A 20,314-nucleotide genomic window follows, 5' to 3' on the forward strand; every position below is an offset into this window, starting at 1 on the left:
GATTACCCCTGCCTTTTGAAATTTTAATAAGTATGAGGTTGCTCCCTGAAAGGATCTGAGTCCAGTCATGAGCTCCTCCCACACTGCCTCAGACTCCTCCCACACTGCCTCAGACCCCCTACACTGCCTCAGACCCCTCCCACACTGCCTCAGACCCCTCCCACACTGCCTCAGACCCCTCCCACACTGCCTCAGACCCCCCCACACTGAAACAGACTCCTCCCACACTGTCTCAGACCCCCCCCACACTGCAACAGACCCCTCCCACACTGCCTCAGACCCCTCCCACACTGTCTCAGATCCCTCCCACACTGCCTCAGACCCCCCACACTGAAACTGACCCCCCCACGCTGCCTCAGACCCCTCCCACACTGTCTCAGACCCCTCCCACACTGTCTCAGACCCCTCCCACACTGTCTCAGACCCCTCCCACACTGCCTCAGACCCCTCCCACACTGCCTCAGACCCCCCCACACTGAAACTGACCCCCCGACACTGCCTCAGACCCCTCCCACACTGCCTCAGACCCCTCCCACACTGCCTCAGACCCCCCACACTGAAACAGACCCCTCCCACACTGCCTCAGACCCGCCCACACTGCAACAGACCCCTCCCACACTGCCGCAGACCCCTCCCACACTGCCTCAGACCCCTCACACTGAAACAGACCTCTCCCACACTGAAACAGACGCTGCCCTCACTGCCTCAGGCCCCTCCCTCACTGACACAGACCCCTCTCACACTGCCTCAGCCCCCCCCCTACACCGATACAGACCCTTCCCACGCCGCCTCACACCCCTCTCACACTGTCTCAAGCCCTCCCATATTGCTTCAGACCCCTCCCTCACTGTCACAGACCCCTCCCACACTGTCACAGACCCCTCCCACACTGAGTAAGACCCCATGGCAATTTCTTTCCAGTTTCCTTTCTAAGCTGCATCATTGTTTCACAGTCTGAACATGGTGATGTTGCACTTTGACTTCCCAACCAGCTTCGACTCTCCCCCATCACAATTCGTTCCAATTGTCCTGGAACCGCACGATGTGGTGGTCATTCTCCAGCCTCGCTCAGTAAGCCTGGAGCAATAGTGATTGTTGTGGCCATCACTCTGGATGTCCCCAGCTCCATGTGGACCCCAATGCTCCCATCTTGAGGTTGTGTGCAGTCACATACAGTGCCCCTGCCCCTTCCCACACCCCCCTCCCCCCCCCCACCACTGATTTGTTATCTCTTCCTCATTTACGGGCTTCAGATGTTTCCCCTGACCATGACCAATGACCAAGCAGGGCACAGAACGTGAGCCAATGCCAATAACCACGCCCTGCACGCCATGCTGTGCACAACCCCCACTGAGCACACAGGCCCTGCCCCTGTCTGTGCTGGGACCATGAGGTACAAGCTATGCATAGCCCCGTAGCATGATCCATAAGTCCCCAGGACTGCCTTTAACCATTCACCCTGACCATTTGGCTTCAGTCCCAGGACAATGACACTCGGACACTCAATCCCCACCCCCATTTTCTTCAGAACTCAAAAGTCATGAGCCTTTGTGTACCCCTGCCCTCTTGTCCAATGCTATCCCTTCCTCCAGTTTAGAGTCTGCATGCACGCCTCCCTCTTGAGCCATACTCAAGCCACCCACCTACTCCTGAGTCTCCGTGCGCCACCTCCATGTCGGGCTCCAACCCTGTGCCCCACAGCACCCACTGTGAACATCCCTGTGCCCACAGTACCCACTGTGAACAGCCCTGTCTGTGAATCCACAGCACCCACTGTGAACAGCCCTGTGCCCCATAGCACCCAGTGTGAGCAGCCCTATGCCCCACAGCACCCACTGTGAACAGCCCTGTGCCCCATAGCACCCACTGTGAACAGCCCTGTGCCCACAGTACCCACTGTGAACAGCCCTGTGCCCACAGTACCCACTGTGAACAGCCCTGTGCCTACAGTACCCACTGTGAACAGCCCTGTGCCCACAGCACCCACTGTGAACAGCCCTGTGCCCACAGCACCCACTGTATGCAGCCCTGTGCCCACAGTACCCACTGTGAACAGCCCTGTCTGTGAATCCACAGCACCCACTGTGAACAGCCCTGTGCCCCATAGCACCCAGTGTGAGCAGCCCTATGCCCCACAGCACCCACTGTGAACAGCCCTGTGCCCCATAGCACCCACTGTGAACAGCCCTGTGCCTACAGTACCCACTGTGAACAGCCCTGTGCCCACAGTACCCACTGTGAACAGCCCTGTCTGTGAATCCACAGCACCCACTGTGAACAGCCCTGTGCCCCATAGCACCCAGTGTGAGCAGCCCTATGCCCCACAGCACCCACTGTGAACAGCCCTGTGCCCACAGCACCCACTGTGAACAGCCCTGTCTGTGAATCCACAGCACCCACTGTGAACAGCCCTGTCTGTGAATCCACAGCACCCACTGTGAACAGCCCTGTCTGTGAATCCACAGCACCCACTGTGAAGAGCCCTATGCCCCACAGCACCCACTGTGAAGAGCCCTGTGCCCCACAGCACCCACTGTGAAGAGCCCTGTGCCCCACAGCACCCACTGTGAAGAGCCCTGTGCCCCACAGCACCCACTATGAACAGCCTGTCTGCAAGTCCCACATCTCAACTGAGAGCAGCTTTCACAGCGGTGATGAGTTGGAGCTGTGCTACTGCTGGTGGGATGTTATATGCATCTCAAAGTAAAGTTTTTTTATTATAATGTAAGTCGGCTTACATTAACACTGCAATAAAGTTACTGTGAAAATCCCCTAGTCGCCACACTCCGGCGCCTGTTCGGGTACACTGAGGGAGAATTTAGCATTGCCAATGCACCTAACCAGCACATCTTTCAGACTTTGGGAGGAAACTCACGCAGACACGGGGAGAACATGCAGACTCCACACAGACAGTGACCCAAGCCGGGAATTGAACCCCGGTCACTGGTGCTGTGAGGCAGCAGTGTTAATTACTGTGCCGCCCCAAAATCACGCCCGAGGTGAAGGTGGGTAGGTACACATCATTTATATCCAGTCGAGGGTCAGACCAGTCTAATTTCCTGTTGGCGGGGCACTTATTGAGGCAGGCAAACGCAATCCTGGCGAGTTGTGTTTTAATGAATATTCATGACATGCTAATTCACGTAAATCCCTCCTGCCATCATGCAGCCAGGAAATGCTGAATGGAAGATTCCGCATTGTGTTCCCGCGGGCGGAATTCTGATTTTCAGCCTTGTGTCTCATTTTCAACTCCCACCCATCACGACACCTGCTACTGGCGGGACTGGCACGTTCTCCCCGTGTCGGTGTGGGTTTCCTCTGAGTACTCCAGGCTTCCAGCAAACGTTACAGCATCCAAGTGCTGATTGGAGATATTCTAGTGATCCTCAAACGTAACAATGCAGCGAGTACAATATTCTTTAACTTTCATGTCATTTACAATCAAAATATTCTTCTGCTTGCCAGAAGAATGTTTCCAGTTTTGTGGAATAAATTATTTCTTATATAAAAGTGATCACTTCTTTGTCCTATCCCTGTTATTCTTCACCCATCGGGAGTTTCCCTTTTAACTTCAGACGCAGTGTAGGATGAGGTTTGGCCAGTCCATGAAATCCAACTGGTGAAAACCTCCTGAAAACTCTCAACATCGAGTAGCCCTGCTTAACCCAATGGTCTGGCCTTCATTTACATATTCGAATCATCGAACCCTGCAGTGCAGAAGGAGGCCATTCGTTTGAGTTTGCACTGACAACAATCCCACCCAGGCCCTATCCCCGTAACCCCCATATTTTCCCTGCTAATCCCCCTGACATTAAAGGGCAATTTAGCACGGTCAATGCACTTAACCTGCACATCTCTGGACTCTGGGAGGAAACCACAGCACCCGGAGGAAACCCACGCAGACTCCTCACAGACAGTGACCCAAGCCGGGAATCGAACCCGGGTCCCTGGCGCTGTGAGGCAGCAGTGCTAGCCACTGTACCACCATGCTGCCCATTTGCCATGTATCTGTCTGTCCGGGTTCATGCATCTGCTTTATGAGGTTAGGCACATATCCTGCTACCAAACTTCACCAAAGCTCAACATGGTTTACCATTCAGGCTCAGACAACTCCCTGCGTCTGGGGATGCCTGAGGCAGGTGAAGCACACACTTATGTCTGTCTTCCAATGGGTGCTTTTCCTGGGATAGTTTGCTCGCTGAAGCCAGAAGCTATAGCTTGTGGGATGCCACTCCGTATCAAACATGGCTGACCAGGAGACTCTCCCTCTCTCACTGCCTGCAATATGCATGTTGGAAGGATTTGCAGGATATCAATCCACTTGGTCATGTTGTGGAGGCAGCTTCCATGGCTATCAAGTCCTGGGGTAAGACTCAGACCTGCAGCTTCTGGCTCAGAGGCAGGAGCATGACCCACTGCACCAGAACACCTCCGGCATTTGGAGTGGAACAGCCCAATTTCCCATACTATCCCATCTCACAGAGTGTCGGTCTTAGTTCAGATCATGAACTGAGCGCAGCAGAGGAATGGAGACTTCTAGGTGAATGGAACCTCCCACACTGGAACTGAGTGCCAACACAAAGTACTATCTCCTAGCTTTAATCAAGAATTACAAGTGAAGTCTGTGCATTGGCATTAGGGGCACTGTAGTTGGATTCACCTTTGAGTAGGGAACGGATGAACAGCCTGGGTTCCCACAGCTCATCGTTACCCTGTAAACCTGGGCAGGAATGCTTGATGTAAACTTTGAGGAAGGACATGACCAAGTGCAGCTCCAACGTCTTGCATGGACTGTTGCCTGGCACCATTCACTATTCACATGAAGAGAACAGAGGGCGACTGTACCCAGCGAGGAATCAACATCTCCAGGGAATTCAGGGGACATTCTTGTTTCACAATCCCTTTTGGGGAAGTTTTTAATAAAAGCATCAGCGATGGAGATCAGGTTTCACATACATACAACGCAAGGTGTGTTTAGTAGCTCAATGCTACAGAACAGGAGGATGTAGTCTGCTCTACCACTCCACTCTGAGGTACAGTTTACAGCAAGATAATGAAGTGATGGCAAAGCCACTGATATATCCTCACTGGGTATCATCCTGAAGCAGATCTGGCCACGCACCAATGACAGTCTGGCTGTTAAAGGCAGCAAGGGATAGTGAGACAGGGGAATCTAAGAATCACAAGTCATTTGGATGCCAGAAAGGGAGGTTTCTGTACACATGGTGCATTTTAATTCTCTCTCTCCCATATTTTACATCTGGGAACAGATGGTTTTGATGTAGGCATTGTGAAGTGTCACTGGAATAGAAAACACTGCCCTCCAGCCGCTGACTGAGCTGCACTCCCTCTGCGGTGGTCACACGGCGACATTATAACCCAAACTGTGCAATTTGAATGTTTCAAACAGACTGACCTGAGTCCCATTATCTGTCCTAAGCATTTACCGAGGGAGATGAATATTGCTGTGGTGATGGTCACAATCCCTCGTAACTTCTTCGGCGAACACTCCATGATGTACATACAGTGAACATTCATCCCATTCCCTTCAGATAGAGAGGAAAGAAATTCCCGTGTTAATTTATACGCTTGTTGGAAAATTCAAGCAAGTATTAATCCCTTCAGTCTAATGTTCTCCTCCAACAGCGTCACTCATTTACTTCTTGAACTTGACCCTGGACAGACCATAACACTATAAGATATAGGAGCACAATTAGGCCATTCGGCCCATCAGGAAGAGGCAGGAAGGGGCTGACCCTAGACAGGAAGGGATTGACCCTAGACAGGAAGTGATTGACCCTAGACAGGAAGGGATTGACCCTGGACAGGAAGGGGACTGACCCTGGACAGGAAGTGTTTGATTGACCCTGGACAGGAAGAGGGATTGATGGTGGAAAGGATGCAAGACCGACCCTGGACATGAAGAGGGATTGACCCTGGACAGGAAGAGGGATTGACCCTGAACAGGAAGAGGGATTGACGCTGAACAGGAAGAGGGATTGACCCTGGACAGGAAGAGGGATTGACGCTGGACAGGAAGAGGGATTGACCCTGGACAGGAAGAGGGATTGACCCTGGACAGGAAGAGGGATTGACCCTGGACAGGAAGAGGGATTGACGCTGGACAGGAAGAGGGATTGACGCTGAACAGGAAGAGGGATTGACCCTGGACAGGAAGAGGGATTGACACTGGACAGGAAGAGGGATTGACCCTGGACAGGAAGAGGGATTGACGCTGGACAGGAAGAGGGATTGACGCTGGACAGGGAGAGGGATTGACGCTGAACAGGTAGAGGGATTGATGCTGGACAGGAAGAGGGATTGACGCTGAACAGGAAGAGGGATTGACCCTGGACAGGAAGAGGGATTGACGCTGGACAGGAAGAGGGATTGACGCTGGACAGGAAGAGGGATTGACGCTGGACAGGAAGAGGGATTGACACTGGACAGGAAGAGGGATTGACGCTGAACAGGAAGAGGGATTGATGCTGGACAGGAAGAGGGATTGACGCTGAACAGGAAGAGGGATTGACCCTGGACAGGAAGAGGGATTGACGCTGGACAGGAAGAGGGATTGACGCTGAACAGGAAGAGGGATTGACCCTGGACAGGAAGAGGGATTGACACTGGACAGGAAGAGGGATTGACCCTGGACAGGAAGAGGGATTGACGCTGGACAGGGAGAGGGATTGACGCTGGACAGGGAGAGGGATTGACGCTGAACAGGTAGAGGGATTGATGCTGGACAGGAAGAGGGATTGACGCTGAACAGGAAGAGGGATTGACCCTGGACAGGAAGAGGGATTGACGCTGGACAGGAAGAGGGATTGACGCTGGACAGGAAGAGGGATTGACGCTGGACAGGAAGAGGGATTGACGCTGGACAGGAAGAGGGATTGACGCTGGACAGGAAGAGGGATTGATGCTGGACAGGAAGAGGGATTGACGCTGGACAGGAAGAGGGATTGATGCTGGACAGGAAGAGGGATTGACGCTGGACAGGAAGAGGGATTGACCCTGGACAGGAAGAGGGATTGACCCTGGACAGGAAGAGGGATTGACCCTGGACAGGAAGAGGGATTGACGCTGGACAGGAAGAGGGATTGACGCTGGACAGGAAGAGGGATTGATTCTGGACAGGAAGAGGGATTGACCCTGGACAGGAAGAAGAGGGATTGGCGCTGGACAGGAAGAGGGATTGATCTTTGAAAATAATGTTTGAAAATTTCACTTATAATGTTAATGTTACAGAACAGGGATAGATTGATGTTACGATGGGGGAAGGGTAATTAATGCTGTGGGAGAGATTAATGTTACAGGAGGGGTTATGATAGTGTTGTTACAGGAATAGGACAGCCATTGGTCTGGTTTTGCACTGTATAGTACTTTATGCAGCTGCTCTGACCCCAATACAGACCAGACGACTTTATATTCATTATTTTTATTTTGAAATGCTTCTAAGAAGAACAATTGTGTACCCTCTTATCAGTATGTGATTCCTCACATAGTCGATGAGCTCACTGTGTGATTCCACCATGACTGATTAACCTGCCCACCTATATGCGTCTGGGTCCTGCATCCCCACCCCTGGCACCCCCACCCCTGGCACCCCATTACCCTGGCACCCCGGCTCCCCCAGCTCCCCAGAGCTGCCCACCCAACCCCCATCACCGTGGCAACACAGCTTTTCTCCCCATCCCCAGACCTCAGCCCTGGCCTCAGCACGAACATTAAGGAGTTACGGTTTGACGTCAATACAGTAAATTATACATCCTCTCTGCTATCCATGGAGTCGGATTTACTCTGGTCCTGAAACATAGTGGAATATTGCCTTTGATCTCTAATGCTGGAACTGCCTGGGACACCAGGGGTGGGATTTTCCCGACCGCGCTTGCCCCAAAACCGGAGGTCAATGGACCTTTGCATGGTCCGCCCCCCCACCTCCGCACCTACGATTCCAATGGCAGGCGAGACGGGAAAACTCCCCCCTCCGTATTTACAATTATATCAGAAATGATAACCTTGCTGCGTCACTTACCTAGTCAAAGAAATATTCATCATACCTGAATTGACTCCATACAAGAATCTTGCCACTAGAATCATCTCAAAGGATCTCGCCATCCTGCTGAAACCCACGAAGAAAGCTGCCACTATTGTCAAAATATTGTTGAATATCAGACAGTTTCTCCTGAAACACAAAACATTCCTCTATAAAATGGGATTAGAATAGTTGGGCGGTTTGTCTTTGACCAGGGCATACTCGAAGGGCCGAAGGGTCTTTTTCTCTGCGGGGTACCTCTATGACACTATTTGGTTTGAAAGGAATTATTCAGTGCAACTAAATGCATCTTGAGGTGTTATGTAACCAGTGATCACCCTGCTTGAGGTAAATGGGTCTCTTTGTCATCAAGATGGCTTCCAGCTGACAAGGCTGATGACACAAGTTCAGAATCAAGTCATCTCACTGTGGTGAATCCAGTTCTTGAGCCAGACAAGTCAATGAAGCTGTTGATGATTGAGCAATCAATCTGGTTCATAAGGAGGATCCACAGATGAGATCTATCATCAATGCCGGGGATTCTTCCCACAGCTCTCGATAACCATGATTCATTGGACTAGTAATCTAGAGACCCAGGGTAATGCTCTGGGGACCTGGGTTCGAATCCCACCATTGACTGAATGATGATATAGAGTTTAAGTGTAAGAGGGAAGTGTGAGAGGGGCGGTAAGGTGGCACGGTGGTTCGCACTGCTGCCTCACGGTACCAGGGACCTGAGTTCGATTCCGTCTGTGTGGAGTTGGCGCGTTCTCCTCGTGTCTGCGTGGGTTTCCTCCGGATGCTTCGGTTTCCTCCCACAGTCCAAAGATGTGCGGGTTAGGTTCATACTAAATTGACCCCCGTGTTAGGGGGATTAGCAGGGTAAATATGTGGGATTACGGGAATAGGGCCTGGGTGGGATTGTGGTCGGTGCAGACTCGATGGGCTGAATGGTCTCCTTCTGCACTGTAAGGATGCTGTGAATATATGAAATAAAATCAAATATGATCTAGTCTCTTGGAAAAGAACCTCACTGGATTGTATTAGAATTGATCCACCAATAGATTGTACTATGATTATTTATCATCCTGTGAATTATATTATTAATCGTTCCCCAGTATTGTGTGTTGAAATGTTTTCAGGTAAGTTCCATTGAGACGCAGTCCCAATTTACATTCCTGAAGAGAAGTAGAATTTCGTAGATTCATAGAGTCCTGGCAGTGCGGGGGGAGGCCATTCGGCCCATCGAGTCAGCACCGAGTCTCCGACAGAGCATCTTACCCAGGCTCACCCCCTGCCCTATCCCCGTAACCCCAAGTATTTACCCTGTTATACCCCTAACCTACACATCTTAATACTGTGCGCTGGGGCTGGAGCACCCAGAGGGGGCCCGCGCAGACATGGGGGGGGGGGGGGGCAAGCGGACTCCGCACAGACAGTGACCCAGGCCGGGAGTCGAGCTCGGGTCCCTGGCGCTGTGAGGCAGCAGTGCTAACCATTGTGGCACTGTGCATAATTGGGCTGGGATTTGCCCCCACTATTTGGTCTGGGGTATATTTCCCATGTATTAGGACCTAAGGTGTATTTCTCCAATAACTGTGTACAGTTCTGGTTGCCCTACTATAAAAAGGATATTATTAAACTAGAAAGAGTGTAGAAAAGATTTACTAGGATGCAACTGGGACTTGATGGTTTGAGTTAAAACGAGAGGCTGGATAGACTGGGACTTTTTTCCCTGGAGCGTAGGAGGCTGACGGGTGATCTTATCGAGGTCTATAAAATAATGAGGGGCTGATAGATACATCTTTTCACAAAGCTAGGGGAGTCTAAAACTAGGGGGCATAGATTTAAGGTGAGAGGGGAGAGATGCAAAAGGGTGCAGAGGGGCAATTTTTTCACACAGAGGGTGGTGAGTGTCTGGAACAAGTTGCCAGCGGCAGTAGTAGAGACGGGTACAATTGTGTCTTTTAAAAAGCATTTAAACAGTTACATGGGTAAGATGGGTATCAAGGCATATGGGCCAAACACGGGCAATTGGGACTAGCATGGTGGTTAAAAAAAAGGGCAGCATGGACAAATTGGGCCGAAGGGCCTGTTTCCATGCTGTAAACCTCTATGACTCTATGGCAGAATTTTGAATTCAATAAAAAAACATGGAATTAATCATCTCATGATGACATTGTCTGTCATAAAAAAAACCCATCTGGTTCATTAATGTCCCTCAGGGAGGACAATCTGCTGTCCTTACCTGGCCTGGCCTACATGTGACTCCAGATTCACAGCAATATAATTGACCCTTGACTGCCCTCTGAACTGACCAAGCCAGCTAATCAGTCCAAGGATGGGCAATAAATGCTGGCCCAGCCAACATCCTATGAATTTTTTAAAAAATGAACAGGTCACCCCAACGCATAATACAAGATCCTGAGCATTTGTTGCCCATCCCTGAGGCCATTTTAAGAGGCCACAACATGAGATTTTTAATTCCAGATTTTTATTGAATTCAAATTTCGCAATCTGCCGTGGTGGGATTTGAAACCAGGTCATTCCCCTGGATTACTGGTCCAGTGACAATACCACTGCCTCTCCTGTAAACATGATTTTATTTATTCATTAGTGTCACAAGGAGGCTTACATTAACACTGCAATGAAGTTACCATGAAAATCCCCAAGTTGCCACACTCCGGCACCTGTTCAGGTACACTGAGGGAGAATTTTGCTTGGCCAATACACCTAACCAGCATATCTTTCAAACTGTTGGAGGAAACCGAAGCACCCGGAGGAAACCCATGCAGACACGGGGAGAACATGCAAACTCCACACAGACAGTGACCCAAGCCAGGAATCAAATCCGGGTCCCTGGCCCTGTGAGGCAGCCATACGAACCACTGTGCCACCATGCCACCCATAATGGTGAATGAGATGTGTCCTTATGGATATGAACCTCTTACCTAAATCCAACAAATAGAGGCACATCGACCAAAGTGTACCTATGCAGATTTCTCAGTCACTTGCTTAAGGGAGTTTAAATCAAGAGTTTCTCTTCCTTCACAGACTCAGCTCATTTGGATTTTAATTTCTTCTCTCGCTACTTTCCTATTATTCTAGCACTGGAAATATTTTTGCCAAATGATTATTTCTGCTGGCGACCTCTTCCAAAATTTTTTTCATACTCCATGGCACTGCTGAGCTCACCATTCTCTAATACTTCAATGAATGACGCTTGCGCATAGATAACATCCTGTTGTGTTGCAAAGTCTCAAACACATCTTGTAATGGTGTGCAGTTGAAGTGTAATAACTCTTGGTTCTTTTCCACACTAATTCCACTCTTGTCTCAGCTCCTCTCTGCTGCCATGTCTATTCCAGTACCGTTCCGACTGATCTCCCAATATTGTAAACTTGAGGTCAATCTAAACTCAGCTGCCTGTACCCTATCAGCCCTGTGCTTACTGACCTACATTGGTTCCTGGTCAAACAAAGTGCTGCTTTTAAAATTCTCATCCTTGTTTTCGATTCCTTCAATCGCCTCACTCCCCCTCCCTATCTCGAAAATCTCATCCAATCCCAAAATCCCCCAAGATATATGCGCTCAACTAATTCTGGTCTCCTGAACATCCTCCAGTTAACTGCTCCACCATTGGTAGTTGTAATGTTCTATATTCTAACTTCAAGTTGTCTTGGCTCTAAGCTCTAGAATTTTCTCCCTCCGCCTGTCTGTCTCATTTTCCTCCTTAAAACCTACCTGGTTCACTAACCTCATGTCTCCTTATGTGGCTCAGTTACCATATTTTGTTTTACCATGCATCTATGAAGCCCATTGGGAGGGTTTATTACATTAAAGGTGCTATATAAATACAAGTTGTTATTGTTGTCGTTATGTTGACAAACCATTCAACATCAACATTTGACCAAGAGCCATGGATTGACCAAAAGCTGCCCAAGGCCACACAGCTTTGGCCATCTTTCTGATGCAGTTTAGGAATAGCAGTTGACAATATAAAATTCTGTGATTTAATGCAGGTTTTACGCTGGATGATTGTGTGATACTGAGTTGTATTTCTACCAATGTGTAATAAGTCGGCGGAGGCAGAAGTCACTTCACCAAAATCCCTTTATTTATAACTCTAACAGCAGTACACAGCGTGCTATCAGTCAGCAGTCTACCTCCAGGAGTGCCAAAGGAATTGACATTCCCGGTTAAATACAAGGCAAAGACTCCCTGATTGGCCCATCAATTAGATCCTTAATCAGGGAGTTCACACTCCAATAGGCCAACCCCAATGGCCTGATTGAAGACATTACACAAAGCTTGAAGGATTCTCCTTTCACAAAACTGTGTGCTCTTACCTTCCATATTTTACTGAGAAATGTCCACCGATCAGTGCTCCAAACACAGCTCCGATAGAATACACCGACACAATGACTGACCAGATCGCCTTCACTGCATGTTCCTCCAATGCTGTACCATGGCGCTCCAGCCAAGTCTCATTGATAAAACACTTAATGTACTGTAATTAAAAAGTATCCTGTTAAAATCAATATCTGTTTGGGCAGGGGGGCAGGGATGGGGTGTTCGTAGTGCTGAGGGTAAGACATTCTCTTGCTAAGCTGTAGCGTATGGCCTCCCAACTGTCTTCCTCGTTTGATCTGCTCCAATGTAGTAGCATCCATGGCTGGGCAAGCAGCCTAACTCCAAGGCCTCTGTCAAAGCTTCTCTCAAACCAGTCAGGGGAAGAACAACCTAAGGGATGATTTTCCCACTTTACCTGTGGAAAAATGCCTGGTCTCGACATCTTAAGTATTGCAAGCACAGATCGATATTTTCCCCACCTATTGTGCCATTATGTGAAAGCCCTCACTACTCCTGTTTCTAGGTCCAGCACATCCAAGGCAGCAAGCAAGTGTGCACCAAATTCTGATTCCATTCAGTCACTGAGATAAAAAAGAAAGGAAGACCTGTGATAAACACCAAATATAGCAGATGTTGGAATCTGAAACAAAAACAGAAAAATGCTGGAAAATCTCACTGGGTCGGACAGCATCTGTGGAGAGAGAGTAGAGCCAACAATTCAAGTCCAGATGACCCTTCGTCAGAGCTGTCAATGTTTTGAGTCTAGACTTGAAACGTTGGCTCTACTCTCTCTCCACAGATGCTGTCAGACCCACTGAGATTTTCCAGCATTTTTCTGTTTTTGTGTGTCAAAGGAAGACCTGCGTTTGTCTCATGCATTCATGGCTGTTAATGGCATTCCAAAGTGATTTACAACCAATGAAGTTCTTAAAATGTAATCTATGTTGAAATGGAAGGATATGGCGGTGTAATGACCTCAACAAGGCCCATGAGGTTGGCCTCTTGGAGTATGAACTCCCTGATTGGACTAATGATTGCCTGCCCAATCAGGGAGTCTCACCTTCATATATATTGAGGAGTATCAGGGCTACTGACACCCTGGATTCTGACTTTGTACCTGAAGCATTCCTAGGAGTGGAATTGAGTTTGTAAATAAAAGGAAGCTGGTGAAGGGACACTGGTCTCTGAGGAGTTATTTCAGGCAACCAATCTTTTGAATAACAAGATGCACAAATGTGATAAGAACCAGTTCAACTTTTTTTAGTGATGTTGGTTGAGGGACAAATGGGGAGAGTCCCGTTCCCCCGCCTCCCCCCCCCCCCCCCCCAAGTCCCATCACTTAGTTTTCCTCAAATTGGAACTCCAGGATCTTTCACATCCAATTCAAAGGAGCAAATGAGGTCTCAGTTTAACATCTCATTCGAAATACAGCACCTCCAACACTGCCACACTCCCTCAGTACTGCATGAGAGTGTCAGTCTGGATTGTGTTCTCAAGTTATTGGTGTGGAACTTGAATCTTTGACCTTCTGCCTCAGAGGTGAGATTGCTACTGACTGACCAATGGTTGACATCAATACATGGACTCACGGTGACGATTTGGTCTCTGACATGGCCTACCGATCATTGCCTTTTCAACACAAACTGAAGTCTTCATCCTTCAATGGTCAGGCACAATATATCGACACCCAGTGGCCACCAAAAATGTTCTATATTTAAAATATGAAGCACTTCTGTTCCCCAAGAGCAGTCAGCCTCTGAAATATCTTATCAGCCTGTGCAGTCAGTGGTAAGTCTGAATTCCTTCATGGCATTGTTGGACTGGGTCTTGATTAGGGCAGAGACTGCATCATATAAGTGGTGTCTTTGTAGAAGATACTTGGTTTGAGTGATCTCTCAAACTAGGATTGATTGCCTCAGGGGAATGGATAGGTTGGGAACCACCTGGAGGTTCCCCTCCAAGCCACTTGCTGTCCTGACTTGGAAATTTATCGGCATCCTTCAAACTCCTGGAACCCCCTTCCTAACAGCGCTGTGGGTGTACCTACATTTCATGGACTGCAGCGGGTCAAGAAGGCAGCTCATCACCACCTTCTCAAGGGCAATTGGGGATGGACAGTAAATGTTGGCTAACCAGTGACGCCCACATCCTGTAAATAAATTAAAAAACAATTTTCTGATTAGATATTTTCCCCATTGGACCTGAATTTTTTCCTTTGGGTTTTACTGTTTCCAAGGAGATTACACAGCTTTGGGGGAGTGTACAGAGGAATTGCTGAATCATGATGCCTTGGTCATCAAAGTGTGGGACGGGCTTGGTGGCCCAACTAATTCAAATTTGTCAATTCAAATGTCGACATATCAATAAGTGGAGGGTTAGACTTAAAAGACAATGTTCCATTTGGTTTCATTTCAATGTTCCTTCACCAGTCAATAATGGCTATCAATTGTAAACCCTTATGCCTATTGGTCTTATGCCTGTAGGAATCTCTTCAACAATCTCTTCTATATCCGTCATCACTACTGTCAAGAATAGCAATGATCTGGGAACACTCTAATCCCCAAATTCATTGCTGGGCCATTATCCAGGAATTCCTTTATTAACACCATCATGGAAGTTTCATTAGCCCAAAGATTAAACAGAATCAAGGGGTGGAATTTTATGGCCGTACTTGCCCTGAAAATAGAAAATCCCACCCGAGGGCGGTTTCCATGGTCTGCCCCTCACCCGCTATGATTCCCGTGGCGGGTGGAATGGGAAAATTCGCCCCAAGGTATTTTCTCAGGACAACAAGGAATGCTCAAAAAATGAGCCTTTGCCAACTTCACCTTCATAGAATCATAGAATCCTACAGGGCAGAAGGAGGCCATTCAACACACCGAGTCTGCACTGACCACAATCCTACTCAGGCCCTATCCCCATAACCCTATGCATTTACCCCAGCTAGTCCCCCTGACACTAAGGGCCAATTTAGCATGGTCAATCCACCTAACCCGCACATCTTTGGGCTGTGGGAGGAAACCGGAGCACCTGGAGGAAACCCACGCAGACATGGGGAGAATGTGCAGACTCCACACAGCCAGGAATCGAACCCGGGTCCCTGGTGCTGTGAGGCAGCAGTGCTAACCACTGTGCCATCGTGCCGTCCCAAATATCTATATTTTTTCAATAGGTTTCAGTTTTGGTTATGGACAAAGATATTTCAAGGACAATTTTTTAAAAACAGTTATTGTAGGAAAGAGATATGGAATCCAATTTCCAATGAATGGTGCCCACAACCTGTGGCAGTTGTTCAACTTTGTTGATCTTTTTGCAAATATATTTCAGCCATGTGTTCAGCCTTGTGGAAGAGGGAGTATTATTTCAGTCTTAGCAGAAGCATCATTTATACATTTATACATTTTACAATAAAGCAAACAATTTTGAGCTGTCTTCTTCTGGGCTATGCTTTGCACCATCATCTCTAGAGGCACATTCGTTATCAGCAGCGGTGGGTAACGTTGTCCGTGAGAAGCCGTATTCTTGCTAAAGGGAGACACTCACAAGCACTCAACGCTGCTTAATGTTGGCCTCTATCAGCCCAGAGTGAATAAACTGCATCACTTTCTTAAAGTCTCAATAATAGAGCAATATAAAGGTACGTGTTACTCACAACTGACGGTGTATTAATGATAGACATATTGAGTCCATGCTGGAGTGTTCCTCCCATCGCAGAGACAATGACCAGCAGCAAAAGAACTTTCAGGTGGTACTGTATTTGGAGAAAGTGTTATTGTTCATAATTACCACCCGTCGTCAATGTTATTGTGAGTAATTGTTAAGATCACAAGATAGATGTGGATGCAAAATGAGGTCATTTGATCTTAATCTTTCAAAATGCCTCTCACTTTCCTCTCTCACCATCTAATTTGATCTTGTTATCCTGGTCTTAACCACATTTCCTGGCAATCTGATTCAAACATTGGAAATAAATCTCTCCTGGCATATAGTTCCAAGTTTATTTTATCTATTACATGATGTACCCTCTGGACAGCGTCTCCCTAATATTTATTTCTTGTGCACAGCCTGATGGTTTCATCGCACAACCCCTTTAAGATTGTCCCTTTAAGGGCAATGCGACAGAGTTAGAGTCACCTGGCCTGGGTGACCAATCAGGACTCAGGGCGGGGAATAGGCGAGGTTCCCCTCGGCAGCGGTATTTTAGAATTAGCTGTGAAAATGCTGCTGCTCTTGAAGATCACAAAATAAATCCCTTTTTGTTCACCAAAGTCTCTGAAAGTGCTTCATTACATGCATGCACTTAGAAGTTATGGTGGTTGTTTGAAAACTTTATTGCACTGTGTGATACTCTCTGGTTTCTGTACATGTGTAGCTTCTTTGCTTCTATACGTCTCCCTCTGAAATTTATAGGATGGTTATTTTAAAAATGTCCTCTTTTAACTTAAGACAAAACAGGATGTCCTTGGGTTGGGGAGGATGGTGGTCGTACTAAACCTCTGCCCAGAGACAGGCTTATGTGATCTGGCAGCTAGTGGGCGGAGCGGAGAAATCAAAACTGAAACCTATTGAAAATCAAGCGACTGTTTTCATACCTTGACACAGAAAAAGGGACAAGTGCTTCTTGTACACAAAGGCATCAAGACACAGAAAGAGAAAGAGTGAGGGAGAGAATGCAGTTACTGCTGTGAATGCAGGGAAAGACTGTTTGAAAAGAAGACAGAGCAGATGGGACTTCTGAAGGTTTCACAACAAAGAATCACTGAGGTGGGCCTTGCTGCTGAAAGTCAGTTCTGGAAAAGTCAAGCTGAGTGGAATGATTTTTGAAGGACACTGGAAGAGTTGACTTCGTGTGGGAGAGAGAAGTGAGCTTCCTGGAAAGCCGCAAGTAACTTGGGACTGGATTTTGTAACACTATATATCTGCCTGATGTGAAATACACAGCTTGTGTATTTCATAAGGATGTTAAGGATGTTAGCAACTGTATTATTAAAAACCATTTATAGTAAATATTAAATACATAAAAACATGGTCTCATTCAGTATAAAGTTGCCAGGGTAGTAAAACATTTTTTATTCCACAACTCTTAATAAATATCAATAACTTAACATTTCTAACTCATTTGCGCATTGTAGAAGACTGTCACATTTTGTAAAACATATCGTGATTGTGTTAGTTAGTTAAGCAAAAGTACCTTTTCTTTGGTGCATTAGTTGCCTGTTAAGTAATGTTTGATCTACATTTGTTTTGGTTTGTTTGTTACAGTAGAAGTCTGAAAAATGAAATCTTGTTCTTTGATTTAGCTGCTGGGAAATTTATCTGTTTTTATAAGTTCAGTCTCTGCAGGGATTATAATATTTCCAACACCATTTCTCTCGTGTTTGGCACCTCTTGGGCCTGAATGGTCCTCCTTTGGAACATAGGAATTAACAGCAGGCCAATCAGCCCCTCAAGTCAGCTCCCAATCAATTAAATCATGGCTGACGCTTCCCTCAACCCCATTTATCCACCTTAGCATCGCATCTTTTGATGCCCAGGTCTTAACGAAAATCTATCCATCTCAGTTTTGAAAGCACCAATTCACCAAACACTCGCAGCCTTTTTTTCAAAAGAGAATTCCAAAATTCTTCCACCTTTTCCGTGAAGAAAATGGTTTCAGATTTCACATATAAATGGCCCAGTTCCAGTTTTAAATTTTGGCATCCTTAAGTCATGGTGATTAGAACTTTATGTGTTGCTTCACATTTAACCAATGTATAATTTATGTAGATTATCAAGCAATAAATGTCTAGGTTGTCAGAAGTCCCTTCAACCAAATAGATACAAATCTAAATTCAGTGTAGGAAATAAATCCCTTTGTTCCTTGATCCGACTATTCTTATGTTCATCAAAGAAGGAGAGGAATATTATTGTTTGGTAAAGGAATATTTTGCCACTTAAGAAAATAAGAATGTAAGAAATAGGCTTTTTGAGTCTGCTTCACTGTACGGTGATCATCATAACTGATCATTTACCTCAACTCTGCCTTCCAACATTATCTACATATCTCTTAATTCATTAAAGACTCAAAAATCTATTGACATCTGCATCAAATATGCTCAACAACTGAATATCTACAGCTCCCTGGGATCGAGAATTCCAAGAATACACTGCCTTTTGAATGAAGAAATTTCTCTTCATCTGAATGGACAAACAAGTGGTTTGAGACATGGGCCTTATGTTCCAGATTCAGCAGGAACATCTTCTCAGCATCTGTCAAGTTCCTGAAGAATTTTACACTTTTCAATTAGATCATCTGTCATTCCTCTAAACTATCAGGAATATAGGCCTAGCCTAGTTCTCCTGGGGCAATCCTCTCACCCCAGGAACCAGTATAAAAGTTTTTTTAAGTTTATTTATGAGTGTCACAAGTAGGCTTACATTCACACTGCAATGAAGTTACTGTGAAAATCCCCTAGTCGCCACACTCTGGCGCCTGTTTGGATACACTGAGGGAGAATTTAGCATGGCCAATGCACCTAACCAGCACGTCTCTTGGATTGTGGGAGGAAACCGAAGCACCCGGAGGAAACCCACGCAGACACAAGGAGAACATACAGACTCTGCACAGACAGTGACCCAAGCCGGGAGTCAAACCCGGATTCCTAGGACTGTGAGACAGCAGTGTTAACCACTGTGCCACCATGCCGCCCTTAGTGAATCTTGTTGAATTCCCTTCATCACAAGAAGGCTCGTCCTTTGGTAAGGAAACCAAAACAGCACACAATACTCCAGGTGTGGCCTTACCACTGCCCTGTACAATTGTAGTAAGAATTCTTGACTCTTATTCTCTAATCTAGTCTTGATTAATAAGGGGATCAGAGATTATGGGGAAAAGGCAGGAGAATGGGATTGAGAAAAATATCAGCCATGATTGAATGGCGGAGCAGACTCGATGGGCCGAGTGGCCTAATTCTGCTCCTATGTCTTATGGTCTATGCTTTAATCCCTTTAGAAACAAAAGCTAACATACATTCCTAATTGGTTTATGTATCCACATTTTATTTTATTGAGATTCAAGTACAAGGAGACCCAGAACTCTCTGAGTGCAGGCATTTCCAGTCTCTCGCCATTCAAAAAACAATCTGCATTTATTTTTCCTAAAAAATGGAAAACTTCATATTTCATCAAATTATATTCTATCTGTTGGTTTCTTGCCAACTCACCCAGTCTATATCTCTCTGCAGCCCCTTTACCCTCCCTCCCTCACTTCTTACTTAACCTTCTATGACCAGCAAACTTTGGATATGTTACACTCAGTCGCCCCAACTAAATAGTTACGATTCCAGCTGATATTACTACTGAACAAGTCATATTCCAGAGGGGAACCGGGCTTTATAGATCCTAACTTTTTTTTAGAAACCATGGAAGAAAGTTATTGAGCAAATTTTATTTATTAAACAAACTATATTAAACCAGGTTTAAAAAAAGGTTTGAAAGATCTCAATACAAAGACAAGGAAATGATTCATATATTATCTATTTCTTCACTCCAGCTATATCTTTACTGACACATACAAATTCAGAAAGATAAAAATTTACCTTATCTATCTTATACTTCAAAATTTGGGGTAAGCACGTGGCCCATGTGGATTAAGAGGTGAACTATGATCAGGCACATAACACTAAAAATTAACTGACAGATGCGACCAAAGCAGATTCTATGAATTTTGCAACATCCCACCCAGATGTTGTCACACCATAAGCCAACTGAATCACTGAAGCTCTGTCTTTTCACCAGGGTTTTCAATCTCCACATTTGAAGACCTCACCGTGGAACTCTCTCCAAATGTCACTCCCACTCAGACACCTTCAACAAGGATCCACCTCCAAGGTTTCGATCTTGACTAACGACACTCCTTTCCCCTGGATCACTGAGTAGTGTTTC

The 20,314-nt window shown here is 46.6% G+C and overlaps 1 protein-coding gene across 1 annotated transcript in view; it reads right to left on the bottom strand.

Moving 5' to 3' along the window:
- Positions 1-20,314, bottom strand: part of LOC144502266 (solute carrier family 2, facilitated glucose transporter member 11-like) — an 88,648-nt gene that overhangs the window by 56,686 nt on the left and 11,648 nt on the right. Inside the window, exons 2-5 of the mRNA XM_078226089.1 lie at positions 16,044-16,142; positions 12,388-12,548; positions 8,064-8,188; positions 5,417-5,546 (exon numbers count right to left, since the gene is read on the bottom strand). Coding sequence (XP_078082215.1) covers positions 5,417-5,546; positions 8,064-8,188; positions 12,388-12,548; positions 16,044-16,142 — 515 coding nt within the window. The remainder of the gene's footprint in view (positions 1-5,416; positions 5,547-8,063; positions 8,189-12,387; positions 12,549-16,043; positions 16,143-20,314) is intronic.

The sequence above is a fragment of the Mustelus asterias genome, chromosome 13 (assembly GCF_964213995.1).
Source record: "Mustelus asterias chromosome 13, sMusAst1.hap1.1, whole genome shotgun sequence".
Lineage (NCBI taxonomy): Eukaryota > Metazoa > Chordata > Chondrichthyes > Carcharhiniformes > Triakidae > Mustelus > Mustelus asterias.